Source organism: Acomys russatus, chromosome 21 (genome assembly GCF_903995435.1).
Source record: "Acomys russatus chromosome 21, mAcoRus1.1, whole genome shotgun sequence".
NCBI lineage: Eukaryota > Metazoa > Chordata > Mammalia > Rodentia > Muridae > Acomys > Acomys russatus.
The window spans coordinates 56693342-56709345 of record NC_067157.1 but is presented as its reverse complement, the minus strand read 5'-3'; the positions used below and the strand labels follow the sequence as shown (position 1 = coordinate 56709345).

Here is a 16004-nt window from a genome sequence, read left to right as displayed (position 1 = left end):
CTAATTAGCGCATCCTCCCACAGGCTGGCCTTCCCCAAGGAAAGCAGTTTGTCAAACAGCTGTTCCCAACTGATAAAAGACTGTTTGCTTCTACCTTGGTGTTTGCTGTATCCTGTGTACAAAGACAAATGTCACTTGTCCTGTCCCAGCTCAGAAGAATCCAGCCCAGGCTGGCTTGCTCCCTGGTGACCCTGCAGATTGGCCCCGAGAACCCCAGCTGTGCTGTGAGCTCAGCTGAGTCCCTTGGGCGTGGGTGGCCCACTTCACTGCCTCAGGTGTTGTGACACACCGAGAGCAGCCTGGGAGGCAACAGCAAGCATCCATAGGCCTTGTCTAAGGCCCCACTCCTCAGCCATAGGATTTATTGGTTCTAGAGCCTGTTACCCCAAAAACAGCCCCAGGACTTAGCAGGACACCACACACACCTTTAATCCCACAGAAGCAGAAAGCGGCAGAGCTCTGTGAGTTTGAGGCCAACTTGGTCTACATAGTTAGTACTAGGCCAGCTGGGGCCATAGGGTGAGACCTTGTCTTAAAAGGCAAACAGACAGACAAACAGCCTCAGTTCAGTAGCCCTATGTTGTCACAGAGCTGGTGTGAGAACACAGTAAGAGGCCCCCGGGGAACTGCTAATAGAGGGACGCTCTTGAGTCCACACAACAGAGTGATTAACCTGGGACAAAGCCAAGCTTTAGTCAGGGTCCCCTGGTTTCTGGGGCTAGCCAGAGATATTAAAGAAATTCTTAGCCAGACGCAGTGGTGCACGCCTGTAATCCCAGCACATGGGAGGCAGAACCAGGCGGAGCTCAGTGAGTTCAAGGCCAGCCTGGTCTATAAAGGGAGTCCAGGACAGCCAAGGCTACACAGAGACACCCTGTCTTGAAAATAAACAAACAAACAAAAAGAAAAAAGAAAAATTCTCTACCATGCATATGTATACAGATGTATACACACACATGTGCATGCACATCCCCCCCCACACCCACACCCACACACAGTGTCCCAAATGCTCGAAGCACACAGGTGAAGCACACTGAGTGTCAGGCATACCTTTCCTTCATGATCAGAAGTGTGTGTGTATGTGAGAGAGACAGAGAGACAAAGAGAGAATATCTTTATAATAGGAGACAGCCCATGTCTGTCACTCTCTGCAGAGCTGAAACCAGGCCCAGAGGAGCTAGGAGGGTCCATCAGAGAGTACAGTCAACCATCCCTCAGACAGCACTGCTCAGATGGCACTCTCTCCCCCTAGCCTGCTCTAGGAGCCTTCCCTCCAGTGCAGTGTGCTCTTCAGCTGTTGGGAGCAGGCCAGTTTTAAAACCAGAATTCATTTTTAACACCCAGGAAGAGTCTTCTCTGAAGCTCAGGCCACTTGCCTAGCATAAGAGCAGGGCTGCTTGAGAGCTGTCCCATCACTGTGGTCTCCTGCAGGACGACCCAGCCAGGGACATCCAGCCCAAGGACATGGAGGGCTTGTGACTGTAGCCTCTGTGTACTCAAGGGGTGCTGAGCCTGACAGCTTCTTCTGTGTTTGCTTTTCTCTGTTTGGTGCCACCCGGGCAGACTGCTGGAGAGAGATGGCCGCTTTGCAGGCATGCACACCGAGCGCGGGGCTGGAGGCCTGGTCAGTGTTCCGTGAGCCCAGGGGCAGCACCAAAAGCGCCCGTCCATCCTCCTTGGACATAGATTTGGGAGGTGCAGAGGGACCTGGGATGGGACGGACACTTTCTCCTGGCTGCCATTCAAATCAGGGTCTCTGTGAAGTGGTGGCCAGGGACAGAAAGGTCCATTGAGTCGTAGTGAGGTGAACTCTTATGCTAGGGCTGGAGGTGGAGCTGAGTTAATAGAATGCTTGCCTAGCATGCAGGAAACCTTGTGCTCAAAACCACAGCATCATGGCATGGTGGCACGGCATGGTGGCACGGCATGGTGGCACGGCATGGTGCCACATACCTGTAATCTTAGCAGGGACATCAAGAGTTCAGAATCATCCCTAGCTACACAGTGAGTTTGAGGCCAGCCTGGGCTACCTGAGGACTCTGTCTCATGAAAATTATCAAGCTCACCTTAAGAACAGGACAAAGAAGCCGGGCATGGTAGCACATGCTTGTAACCCCAGCACTCAGGGAGGCAGAGGCAGATGAATTGATGTGAGTTCGAGGCCAGCCTGGTCAAGTGGTGGTGGTTGGTGATAAAGTATGGCTTTCTAAAATGCCATATACTAGACAGTGAAACATTTAAAATATGAATATAAGGTGGCCGGTGGTGGCACATACCTTTAATCCCAGCACTTGGGAGGCAGAGGCAGGTGGATTGCTGTGAGTCCGAGGCCAGCCTGGTCTATAAAGCAAGTCCAGGAAAGTCAAGGCTAACACAGAGAAACTCTGTCTCGAAGAAAAAAATATGAATATATATCTTAATGCTCATTACTTGCTACTCCCCAATTCTGCTTTAAAACCCATTTCTCATGTTCTGAATGACAACAGCAAAATGAATGTGTCTTTCCTTTGGAAGGTGGATTACATGGTCCCAAGTAGACAGGCACAGGCAGCTGCTCCACCCAGAGAAACAGGGCTCAGGAACTCCCTGGACCCTGGCCAGCAGCCTCGAGTGCCGCCTGCCCTCCGGTTCCTGAAGTGCCAGAGCCCAGGAAGTCCACAGACAAGTTGGCGCCTGAAGACAGGAAGACACCAAGGGACCCTGAGTGGCATGTGAGTTATCAGAGCAATGACAACAGGGCCAGGGAGATGGCTCAGTGGGCGGGGGGCTTGTGTCTCATGTGAGACACCCTGTGATATGTGAGTACACTGTCTTCATGCACACCAGAAGAGGACATGAGGTCATAATACAGATGTTTGTGAGCAACCATGTGGGTGCTGGGAATTGAACTCAGGACCTCTGGAAGAGCAGCCAGTGCTCTTAACCACTGAGCCATCTCTCCAGTAGCCCCCCCCCCCCCCTGTGATATTCTTTTAGTTAGTTTTTTAGGGTCATCTTGGTCTACAGATTGAGTTCTAGGACAGTCAGTGCTACATAGGGACACACTCGTCTTGAAAAAAAATAATTAGTTAATTAGCAGTGTTAGGTGTTGAACCTAGGAGTTTGTTTGCTTGTGTTTGACTAGAGACAGGGTTTCCTTATGTCTCCTTGACTGTCCTGAACTCCCTTTGTAGACCATGCTGGCCTGGAACTCACAGAACTCCACCTGCCTCTGTCTACCCAGGTGCTGGGATTAAAGATATGTGCCACCATGCCTGACTTGAACCTAGAATCTCGCACATGTCAGACAAATGCTGTGCCACTGAGCTATACCCCAAGCCTGCAGTCTCTCTGCTGCGCATCTCTGTTCTCCAGCGTGAGGCTGACTGGCATGGCTAGTATTGCATGTTGGCACAAGTGGGCACATCTCAATGAAGCTCAGTGTGTTTCGTCGCTCTGTACGTGGTGACTCCTGCTCCTTGAGCTGTTGGAGGTCTCAGTTCAGGGATATGAACGAGGTGTTCTCCATACTCACCTGTGACACCAGCCCTGTGAATGTTCTGTCCATTCATGTATCAGCTGCGGCTCGTGACCAGTCCCTACCCAGTAATCTCATGAGGGAGAAATGTGCAGGCTGTCGGCTCGGCCTCACAGCTCACGCCCGGTTAGCGCTAACTCCGTGCTTGTCCCGTTAGGTCCTCCCTAGGTGTGAACACTTGTGTGTAAGACGGCAAGCCACAAGGAACCTCAGGCTTATGGTCAATCACTGAGTGAGTGCGGCCTCACCAAGTGCTTCCTGTGTTCTGTGAGCCTGCCTCTAACAAGAAGGCTCTCAGCCTGGCCCCTGATGCCCTCTGATGCCAGGCAATGTGGTTCTGTGGACAGCCACTCGGGCTGCACTCCAGCTTGGTGAGGCTTGGTAAAGCAGGGGCATCCACCAGAGTCCTCCCTCTGGTGCCGTGGTGATTTGGTAATAAACATCTGCTTTTCTATCTGGAATGCTTTCTAGAATGAGTGCAATGGAGAGAACGGGCATTTCAGCAAAGCACCTCGCACCCTAGAGTGAAGCAATCATGTGCCCTCTTATCCTTAAGAAGCAGCCTGGTGGGGATGGAGAGATGGTTAAGAGCACTTACACTTGCAGATGAACCAAGTTTGACTTCCAACACTCACAAGTATCCGTATCTCTAGCTCCAGAGTGTCAGATGGCCTCTTCTGACCCCTGGGGCCACGAAGCACCCATGTAGTACACATACACGCTGGCAAAACATTCATACACATAAAACAAATCTAAAAACTAAATGAATGCAGCTTCCTGGCCAGGTGATTTCAGGAGCGCCACAAATGCTGCCAAGGCCCTGGCACCAAGCGGGAGCTGACGGGTGAGGCCCAGCTCCATTCTGGAGCCATCCGGATGTCTGTCCTCCAAAGTGACACAGATGCCATTCTTGTGGGTTCTTTTGCAGCACTGCGGCTGAGGCCAGGCAGGCCCAGAGCCGTTTGACTCAGCGGCCTGAATTTGCTAGCAAACCTCCTCTAGCATTCTTCCCCAGGTGACCCTGGGGTGCCACCTGCACAAAGTGACATTAAGTTTAAGTCAACACAACCAGCAGGGGACATTCTCTTATTTCTTTGGGATTTTCATGCAAGTTTAATGACACCTGATAATTTCACTCACACACACACACACACACACACACACACACACACACAGAGATACATGTAGATACACACAGATACATACACAAACATTCACACAGACACACAAACAAACATATAACAGACAGACAAATACAGACATGCATACACATACACACACATACACACTCTCCAGGCACACAGACACATGCAGAAATGCACACAGACACACAGAGATGTGCACATGCATACAGTTTCACATACACACACAGATGTGCATATGCACACACACATAGACACACACAGATGTGCATATGCACACATTTTCACACACAAACAGATGCATAGAGATGTACACATGCTCATCCTCTTTCACACACAGACACTTGCACACTTGCACACACATGCCCTGGCTATTTGCTGTTTGCTTCCATTTCTCCGATAAGGACTGTTGTTGAGGATTGGAACAAGGGTCTGGAAACAGGCGTGGTCTTAGCATCTTTGGCTCTGAAGGCATCTGCCAAGACAGTGGTGTTGAGTAAGGGACACCAAGACAAACTTTATCTAATTTGTTTCAGAATCATAGAGACTGGTCCTGTGGTTTTGTTCATGGTCACTTCCAGCTTGTGCTAAAATATCCTCACGGATTCCAGTCATTCACGAAGACGCTGGAGAGGCCATGGCTGATATATGCGCTACTCACCAGGAAAGCAGTGCTTGGAGCCCAGGTGTGGGAGTGAGAGGTTTATGCCTCGTTGCCTCAGGGAGATGAAATTCCCCTAAAATACACCATGTGTGATTATGGATAACATTGTTTTGGATAGAGGACTCTTTCTCTCCCTCTCTTTCCATATCTCTATCTTTCTATCTTTCTATCAATCATCTATCTATCGTTTATCTATCTGTCTGTCATCTATCATCTATTTATCTATACCTATATAGATATAGATATTTAACAATATTGACAGGGCTGGAGATATGGCTCCATAGCACCCCAGGTTCAGTTCCTAGCACCCACAGGGCAGCTCAGAACTGCTTATAGCTCTAGTTCTCAAGGATCCAATGCCCTCTTCTGATATGGGCACTGTATTCATAAGGTACACAGGCAAAGCAGTCATACACATTACATTAAAAAAATAAATTATATTGAAGAAGTCTATGATCCAAAAAAAGGTTAATTTCATAAAGATGGATGAAGTGAAAGAAAAAAACTTATTTGCAGGAAAAAAATCTGCACTGGTGTTATAACTCCATTTTGTGTTTGTGTGTAGAAAACAGTCTGAATGCTGTCTGTCAGAGAATCTCTCCTTTCTTTCTCTCTTTAGGAGCAAGCTTTCAGAGCATGTGAGGGGCACACTTGCTCCTGCCCAGATGACCACAGAGCATGTGAGGGCCAAGCCTGCTCCCACTGGGGTGACCACAGGCCTCAGACCTGCAGTACCCCTAACCCTGGAACATGTGATCCAGACCCATCCAGTGGTGGTAGGCTCCTGTTTTCTCTCTGCCTGTGCTGGGTGGAGGGTGTGGTTCTTCATGACATCAAAGGACAGTTGAGAGCAGGAGATGAGGGAAGGATGGAAGGTGTGGCAGAGCAGGATGCCAGCAGGTGTGAGATTTCTGAGGACTTCCCGGCTGGAGGTTAGAAGGGCCAGCAGCCCAGAGCTGAAGGATGGGAGGTGTTGGGATAACGGTGGACACCGGAGAGGAACGAAAAGCCTTCTAATTTCCTGGTGAGCTGGAGCAAACAACCACGTGTGAGTGAGTGTTAAGAAAGTTAGTGCATAGCCAGACGTGGTGGCACACACCTGTAATCCTAGCACTCAGAGAGGCAGAGGCAGATGGATCTCTGTGAGTTCAAGGCCAGTCTGGTCTACAAAGTGAGTCTAGGACAGCCAAGGCTACACAGAGAAACCCTGTCTTGGGGGCGGGGGGAAGAAAGAAAGAAGGAAAGAAAGAGAGAGAGAGAGAGAGAGAGAGAGAGAGAGAGAGAGAGAGAGAGAGAGAGTGTATAGTACCCCCCTCAGAGCTATCTATCTTACAAACAAGGAAAGAGTTCATATAAGTGTGTTATTTTTTCTTTTATTCATTGTAGGAGGTTAAGACACCAAGTCGATACTGGGTAAACTATGTTGATGAAGAAAAAGATTTTCTATGACTACTAGATGAAAAAAAAAATATCCAAACAGGAAACGACAACTTCCTTTTTCTTTAGTTCAGCATTACGATAAGCAGTGAGGTTGGCATCCAGTAGAGCTGTGCATGCCTGACATGAGGCACCTGGCATGACACAGCAATCAGTCTCTCACTTGAGATGACATCATCATACGGAACTTAGAACAGTGCGCTCAGATGAAGGAGATGGTCAAACACGGGCAACACGGTGGGCACGGTGGGCATGGTGGGCACGGTGGGCATGGTGAGCAGATTTAAAAACAAGGCTTCAGCTGGTGCCTCTTCAGTTCTGGTCCCTCTGCCTGGTGCCCTGCTTGCAGCATCTTAAATAAAATGTGCTGTTTTGTGTCTTAAAAATTATTTTTAAGCCGGGCGTGGTGGCGCAAAGTGAGTCCGGGACAGTCAAGGCTACACAGAGAAACCCTGTCTCAAAAAACCATTAAAAAAAAAAAAAAACCAAAAAAACCAAAAAATTATTTTTAAAAAATATTTCAAGGGGCTGGAGAGATGGCTCAGGGGTTAAGAGCACCGCCTGCTCTTCCAAAGGTACTGAGTTCAATTCCCAGCAACCACATGGTGGCTCACAACCACTTGTAATGTAATCTGATGCCCTCTTCTGGCCTACAGGTGTACATGCAGGCAGAACATTGTATGCATAATAATAAATAAATAAATATTTTTTAAAAATATTTCAAATTATGAGTAAGGGTCAGGAGGCATGGGCATGATCAAGGATGTTTGATGAAATGAAATGAGCTTTATGAGGTAAAAACAAAACAAAACCACAGTTAGTGGAAGCAGTATCCGACGGGCGGTTGGATAGGTGTACCTGAAGACAGAGTGCATGAACTAGCTAGGCCAAAGACCTGGTCAGATGTGTAGCTGAGAGACAAAGTGCCGGCCAGCAATGGTGGGGAAGCTGTGGGAGGCACAGTACCCGTGAGGAACGGATTTCCAGAGCGGGTGGAAAATATCAACCAACCCTCAGATTTAGGGACCCTAAAGAATCACAAACATTAGTAAAAGTGATAGCATCAGCTGGGGATGTGGCCCAGTGGAGAGCGCTTGACCTGTGGCCAATTCCAAGCCAGCCACCTGTGTGCTCAAGTCCCTGGGTTCAATCCCCAGCACAGTAGTAGTAGTAGTAATAGTAATAATAATAATTAATAATAATAATAATAATAATAATAATGGCAACAACAATAATAATACTGTGAAGTGGAAGTTTCTGGGTTTTTTGAAAACTCGGTTGTGTTACATGGTATTATGCTGAAAGCTATCTTGTGAGAGGTCACGTGATATTTTTCTGGGCACAGACACATGAGGGTGCATGATAGTGGGAAGGAGTAATAAAAAGAAGCCTGGGGACAGGCTCTTTGCATTGCCACACCGCGGACTGCTTCACTGGTCTTCACTCTGCAGAGAGAAATGGTCCAGAGAACTTCTTGGTGTACTCCGGCTGATTCTGGCCGCTTCCACGTACTCGTGGCGATTTGGGGGAGCCTTGCGGTTTCTGCTGGATCCTGCCACCTCTATGGATCCACATGTTGTTTGGTGTTGGCTATTGGGCTGGACCGATGGTACCCTGACAATGCAGAATAGAATTGGCTCAAGGAGCTATGTCTAAACAGGTCCCCCTTTTCCTATTAACATTCTTTCTCCCTGGTCTGCATGGCCAATTCCAAGCCAGCCACCTGCTCTGAATGTGGGGCTGTCTTCTGTCCTCTGGGCCTTCTGAGACTGAGGCAGGAGACTCAGTAGAGTCACAAGGAGCTAGTGGAGTCTCTTTAAAGTTTTATCTACTGGGCTGTAGGCACGGCTCAGTGCTTCCAAGTATGCTTGCTTTTGCAGAGGACTCAACTTTGGTTCCTAGAACCTACGGAGTCCCCAGTTTACAACCACCTGTATCTCCAGCACCAGGAGATAGGGCATGTCTGGCCAGTCTCACACACACACACACACACACACACACACACACACACACACACACACACACACACAAAGAGAGAGAGACAGACAGACAGACAGACAGACAGACAGACACAGACAGACAGGAAGGGAGAGAGGGAAGAAGGGAGAGGGAAGGAGAAAGAGAGATTTAAAAAAGATAAATCTTAAAAAAAAAAAAAAAAAAAGAACTTGCTATCCAGGCATGTTGGCACACTTAGGAGACAGAGGCAGGTGGCTCTCTGTGAGTTCAAGGCCAGCATGGTCTACAAAGCAAGTCCAGGACAGCCAAGGCTACACAGAGAAACCCTATCTCATAAAACAAAAACAAAACACACAACAACAACAACTCATAGAAGAAATGTTTCTAACGATTAAACACAACTAAGTTCTCCTGTAGCGTTTACACTGTGTAAGACGCAGGTGGCGAGGTGCAGGGCTACTTGCTACTGTTTCTGCCAGATTCAGATTCAGCCACCTGGTTTCTTTGGCTTCATAAAGGCTTACTTTGTGTGGGAAACTGGTGTTTGGTGTGGCCTGTGTCTAATTTGGAGCCAAGAGGGAGCACCCCCTACCACTCAAATCCTTTCACCCATAATCAAAAATAAAATGTAAAAATAAAAAAAATGTGTTAAGAGAAAAGACAAATTTTCCTGCTAATATCCTCTTTTGAACTATTCACTGCTAGTGTTTTGTAAACTTGACTGACATGTGTTAGAGTCACCTAAGAAGAAATGCTTCTATATGAGATGCCTTTAGGATGTTTTCTTGGTTAATAATTGATGTAAGAGGGTGGTGCCTCTTCTGGGCTGGCTGAGAAAGTCATGCAGGAGCAAGCCACCTAACTGCATTCCTCCATGGCCTCTGCTCCAGGTCCCACCTCCAGGCTCCTGCCCTAAGTTCCTGACCTGACTTCCCCGGATGACTTACACACAAGTTGTAAGTGAAATAAACCCTTTCTCCCCAACTTGGTTTTTGCCCTGCTGTTTTATCACATCTATAGACGGAGATGAAGATTCTATTCAGGTCATTTGTGCGATATTGTGAGTAAGGTTCTGTGTTGGGGTTGTTAGGGCCCTACCTGCTGCAGGGCGTGGCTGGCATACCCTGCCCTCTTCCCTGACTCCCTAGCCCAGGGCTGGGGCTTCCCCTCTCCCAGAGGCTCTTAATTATATAATCCAGACATTTTGGTTCCCCCCTCTCACTTCTCTCTCTGTGCATGCACCTTCCCCTGCCCCCAGTTGCTCCCAACAAACCTGCATTTATATAATGTAACTTGGGGGTGGAGGTGGGGGGTGTCGGTCCTCCAGATGATGTGTACACGGTTCCCTGCATACAGTAGATGTTTTATTGTTGTTGTTGTTGTTGTTGTTTTCCAAGACAGGGTTTCTCTATGTAGTCTTGGCTGTCCTAGACTCACTTTGTAGACCAGGCTGGCCTCGAACTCAGTGATCCACCTGCCTCTGCCTCCCAAATGCTGGGATTAAAGGCGTGTGCCACCATGCCCGGCTCACAATAGATGTTTTTGTATTCTGAGGTGGGACTGGTGTCTGGAAGCTAGAGAATGTGCTAATTCTGACTTCCTCTTTTGTTTGGTTGGTTTTGATTTTTCCGAGACAGGGTTTCTCTGTGTAGTCTTGGCTGTCCTAGACTCACTTTGTAGACAAGGCTGGCCTCGAACTCAGTGATCCACCTGCCTCTGCCTCCCAAATGCTGGGATTAAAGGCATGCACTACCACACCTGGCTTGTTTGTTTGAAGATTTATTTACTTAATATGTATACAGTGCTCTGACTACATGTACACCTGCAGGCCAGAAGAGGGCACCAGATCTCACTATAGATGGTTGTGAGCCACCATGTGGTTTCTGGGAGTTGAAGTCAGGACCTCTGGAAAAGCAGTGTTCTTAACCTCTGAACCATCTCCCCAGCTTTAATTCTGACTTCCAAGTGGGCTTTCCTCTCTGGGCTATTCAGCTTGGGGGAGTCTGGTGTCGGGAGTCAGTTTCTGAATCTGTTCTCAGAAGTGTGTTAAGAGACCACCTCTCTGTTAAAAAAAAAAAATCTGTCTTTCCCTTGATATGTGGGAAGATCTATCTTAACCCTCCTGTTTCCTGTATGGAAGCTCCCTGGGGGCCTTTCCTGCTGGCTAGCTGTCAGCAGGTGGGCACAGCCTCCTCCCTCACACCTACTCCTCCTGGAAACTGCCTTCGGGGTTTCTTGTCCCGCCCCTTCCCCCCACACACTGGTCACCCTCCTGGGATAGTCTCACAACTTCATCATTCTTGCTAGTTACTATCTTTGTCTCTAATAACCCTGGAAATAATTGCTATAAAAAGCTTCAAAATCAGGGCTCTTTTCTTTGGGGGAATTTTGTGGGACTTCAAATTCCTCCTACCAGGACCACCAAACCTCCCCTGTATAAGAAGTTGGGTAAGCACCCAACTTCCCACAGTCCTCCTTTGGGTGCACCCCCTCAGCTTCCTCTTCAAGTGTCTCGTCAAAAATACCTGCAGCTCTGACCTCTGACCTCCCCTTCACGATTCTTTCCCCATTGCTGAGAGTCTTTATTGTCATTTAAATTTGGCTCTGTCCCAGTTTGGTGTTTTCCTTTGGGGTCCCTGCTTTCTCAGGCACTGGGGTTCTCCACAGGTTCCAAACCCTACTCCAAACATTAAGGGTTCAGTGGCCCCTGGACCTACCTAGAGAAGCCTTGTAGTCATGGCCCAGGGTCTCAAGGGAGCTTAGCATACCCTCCTATGCCCTCCTGTCTCTCTGCTTTCCTAGGCAAACATTCCGAGCCTGCGGTGACATGTGGCTCCTGTCCCCTTAAGGTTTGGGTGTAATGCCAGGTCTTTCCTGAATCGGAGACTTAGAGCTGGCCAGTGTGCTTCCACCTGCGTTGCCCAGGCTCTTCTGCTAGGGTTGGGCTTTGCCAAACAGGGCTTCCCAAAGGGAAAAACCCCAGTACAATGACCTGTATGCATCCACTCCCTAAATGATTGAGCCCCTTTAATGATTTCTGGGGTAATTCTGAGCCTGCCTCCCCCGGCTCCGCTTCCTCTGGGAAGGCACACTCAGCTTGCTCTTACGGGCTCAGTTACAGACAGGGAAAAATGCCTGCAGTTCCCTGGCACCAGTCTTTACAAAGTGCAGGGCTGCCAAGTGGGTGTGCGTTGTAGTCAAAACACCATGTGTGGGTGGGTTCTAAGGAGGTGGCCTCTGCTCCTGGACATGGCGAGGTCTGCGTTCCATGGCTGTCCCTGAGTTCAGGGAGGTGAGAGATGAGGAACTGAATCCGTGTGGAGTTGTCTGTGCAGAGATCCATTTATCTCTGATGTAGCCCAGGTTGCTCAGAGCAAGGAGAAATAGCATGGGATTCCCTGAAAAAGTCTTAATCAGGGAGAGCAGGAAACTAGCCCAAGACTGAAAAGAAAGAACCCACACTGGTCACCTGAAAATAGTTACCAGGCCTATCAGGCCGGAGTGTAAGGCAGAACCTGGTGGCCTCTAGGAAACACACAGCCCGAGGGAGCAAAAGGCTGCCGAAGAAGAGGGTGGGGTAAGTAGCATGGCTGAGTTTCAGGGGGAGCTGGGACTGCCAGGAACTCAAAGGGACTGCAGAGGAATAAAATCCGCATGGGAGGCTGTAAAACCCAGGAGTGACATAGAGACAAATTGACAGGCTGGTGTGGTGCAAACACTTCACACACCAGCCAATACATGCAGGAGGACCTGAGATGAAACAGCTCCCGGGAGAAGCAGGAGCAACAGAAAACAGTCCGTCTGTCTGTCATTCCCAGGCGGATGATGACAGAAGACAAGAGTGAGGCATGAGAGCTTTCCATGACCTACTCCTGAAGAGACGAGTGGGAAGCTGAGGTGTGGAGGATGAAGACACTCCAGGTACCCAGAAGGTACCCAACCAGCGGCCACAGATTCCCCTTCTTAGCCGTGGATTGGAAGAGCAGGGAGGTTTAGGGGAAATGTTGCTGGTTTATTTGTTTTCACTGTGCCAACTCCTGTCCAGAACACTGGCTCATGGCTCTTGAAGACAGCTAGGACAGGACGGGGCCTGAGGAGACCATCTTTGGCTGCCCCTCCCCCAGTCTCCCTGCTGCTTGCAGCTCTGAACCTCAAGAGCCTGGTGACAGAGGAGCCCCGCTGGCTCATTTTAAAAGTTTTTATTCTTGAAAGCTTTTATTCTTGAGCGTGGTGCCAGCGCCTTTAATCCCAGTACTCGAGAGGCTGAGGCAGGAGGATCATGGTGAGTTCGAGGCCATCCTGGTCTACAAAGTGATCCAGGACAGCCAAGGCTACACCGAGAAAGCTTGTCTTGAAAAACAAAAAAAAAAAAAAAAAAAAAAAAAAAGTTTTTATTATTTTCCATAAAACAATAGCATGGAAAATAACCTGATGTCCTTTTACATAAATAAAAAGCTCAATATTAAGCAGTCTAAGAACTCTGCCATTTTAAAAGCATTCACCAGAGCCACCTTTTCTTTCGTTTGGTAACAGAATTGTTTTCACTGAAGCTGTCTCTGCACTAACCTGGGATTTGGGGATGCTGTGTCTGCTTGGTCAGCTTGGGGAAAACAGGAAGTGGAGAAGGGCTAGGTTGTTACTCTGGAGATTAGGGCTCATGCACCTGTGTTCTGCACCGCAGATATGCATTATTCCCAGCATCAGAAAAGAAATGCTTTTATTTTGTTTTGTTTTGTTTTCTTGTTCTATGAAGACAGAAGACTCCTGAGTGGGAGGTCAGGTCCTAGGATGGTTCCTCTCTTCCGGTACCAGCTCGGAAGGACAGGGGAGCTTTGTTGTCTGAGAAGGGGTGAGACTAGGGAAACTGCCCCTCTGGGAATTGCCATGGGCATACATTTATGGTCCCTGGGCCTTTTCCTTTGTTTGTTCTTGGTGGGAAGGTTGACGGTGCAGAGGCCCAGGCATGAAGCCTCTCTGCTTTTTCTGGGATGGTTGAGTTTTCCCCAGGACAGGCCAACCTGAGAGAGAAGCCATGAGTAGTGCCAAGGCCACGCCTCTCGCCTCTCCCAAGGAAGCGCAGGTTATTAACTGGGAATTCTTTACAGCTGGCCTGGAGGAAGCATTTGGCTGTAAACTGTCATGCACCGCAGCCTTCTTTGAAAAGGCTGTGGCCGAGTTTCTGGGGACAAAGATCAGAAATCAACCACAGAAGAGGGTAGCGGCAAACCAGCTAAGCCTCTGAGGAGTTGCATCCAGCCCTAAGCCAGGCATGCAGCTCCACTCTTTGACGCGATGTGGAGTGTGGGGATTTCACTGCCAATGGTATAAGAAGTAGAATTATTTATTTGCGTCCTCCTGTTTGGAGAACTGTCCTGGATCTTCCTGGATAATGGAGACAATCTATCCTTGAGCAACCGCATTCCTAGGTCCAGCTCCGCCCTCACGCCACCGCCAGCGTAGATTAGACACCTTCAGCCACTTTCGGACCCACTGTCCCTAGGTCTCCATAGCCCCTCCACATAGACCCTTTATTTCAAATGCCACGGAGTTTCAGGCCTAAATGTCTCCGAGGGAGAAAAGTTGGAATCTCTTGGACATGCTCCTGTAAACCCACAACACAAGCAGGCTGGTGGGCGTTGCAGGAGGATTGGGGTTGGGCGCAAATGAGGGCCTTTTGGTGTCTCTGCAGAAGGAAGCGTCCCCCTCAGGTCAGCCCCAGACTTCTTTATATCCTAGACTACAAAAGAGCAAACGAGAAACCCAATAGCCGGTTGGAAAAGGGCGGAGGAAAGCAGTCCAGGACACGTCCCCGTCCCACTCCGGAGAACCTTCCCCCGTGCTTGGCTCCAGAAAACCCTCTCTCCCAGAAGTAGTGGGCAGGTAGAATCCGGAGCCGGGGCCTGGCTTGCTCCATGGACAGACAACTCCAACCCCAAAGACTTCCCAGGGAGGCTCTCAGAAGTGAGAGTCCCACCTGAAGCAGGGGCCTCTTCCGATAAGCTTCCGGAATGGATGCGCGGGTGGAAACCAGGGAAACAGAGGCTGGAACCCAGGCCCTCATTAAAGAGCTGGTCTCGAGCTCTGGCCTCCTTCCCGCTTCCTGGGCTCCCGTTTTAGAGGAATGTCATTGTTTAAAGAGACCCCATTGAACTATTTCCTGCTCTTTGTCACCTTCCCCTCGCTCTCCGGCAGAGGTTCTCACCGAGAGAGGTAATAAACCAACTGCTGCCCACACCGCTTGGTGAGGCGGGTGAGGAAACGCACCCAGCGTGCGTTCCAACAATCCCGGGAGCAAAGAGGCCGGGAACCCCCTGGCCACACTCCGTGCAGGCGCAGCCACTGCCACCAAAGTCCAACTTTTATGTGGGACGCGAGGACACTTTCTACTAGGGTCACTATCTGCTCGTCTGTTTCCCTCTCTGGATAGATCCGCTTTGAGCTTCCCTCTCCACGCAGGTGATGGTCGTGGGAAACCTGGACGCCGAGATGGGAGTTAGTGGCAGTCCACGGGACATGTCCCGAAACTGTTGCACCTCGGGAGACTAAGGCTTCGGACAGGTTAGGGAGACCAGAGAGACGCCGATCCTCCGTAGTCCCTCTCAGGTGCGCGCAGCGTGGACAGTCCGCGAGGTACAGCGGCACAAGCCGCCGGGGAGCGCTTGGAGAGCGCGGAGTGACGGTGGGAGTGAAGAGTTGAGCAGTTTGCTCAGGGATCGGCGGGCCTGGGTGCTGCGGCCCCGCTCCTTCCCCCCCCCCCCAGGATCCGCCCCGCCGCTTTGATGGAGGTGCAAACATTTGGGGGAGGGCGGGGGTGTCGGGACTGTCCTGGACGCTTTCCTTACAGGAAGCTCGCGCAGGAGCCCATTGTTGGCCCCCAGCCTCCGGCACGCCCGGCCAGTCTGATATGGCCGCGCACCGCCAATGGGCAGAGACTCGGTACTTCAAAGGGTGTCCCGCCCAATCCGCCGCGCCCCCTGCGAGGCCACCTCGGCTGTATTTATGGGGAGGGGACCCATTTTCTCTCCCCCAGAGACTTACTCTTGTAGCGTCTTACGGGAGTTCAAGTGGAACCACGGCTCCCCAGCCTCTCTCCTCTATCCCTCTCCCCGCCCCTTTCCCCCCACATCCTGGTCCTGGTCCCCCTTTGGCGAATGTGCTGGGACCCAGGTGCGGTCTTTGGGCTCCGCCGAGTGACCCGTTTTCTTGGAAAAGCAGTGGCCAGAGAAGTGAGGGTGGCTGTTAGTAGGGAGTCAAGACTCGGGGCGGTGGAGAGGGTGGGGGGAGG

The 16004-nt window shown here is 49.9% G+C and overlaps 1 protein-coding gene across 1 annotated transcript in view; it reads left to right on the top strand.

Annotated features, from left to right (window-relative positions):
- LOC127205174 (uncharacterized) overlaps positions 1-6793 on the top strand; it is a 44798-nt gene extending 38005 nt beyond the window's left edge. Inside the window, exons 7-9 of the mRNA XM_051164356.1 lie at positions 2515-2711; positions 5943-6099; positions 6710-6793. Coding sequence (XP_051020313.1) covers positions 2515-2711; positions 5943-6099; positions 6710-6772 — 417 coding nt within the window. The 3' untranslated portion in view covers positions 6773-6793. The remainder of the gene's footprint in view (positions 1-2514; positions 2712-5942; positions 6100-6709) is intronic.
- The last annotated feature ends 9211 nt before the right edge of the window (positions 6794-16004 follow it).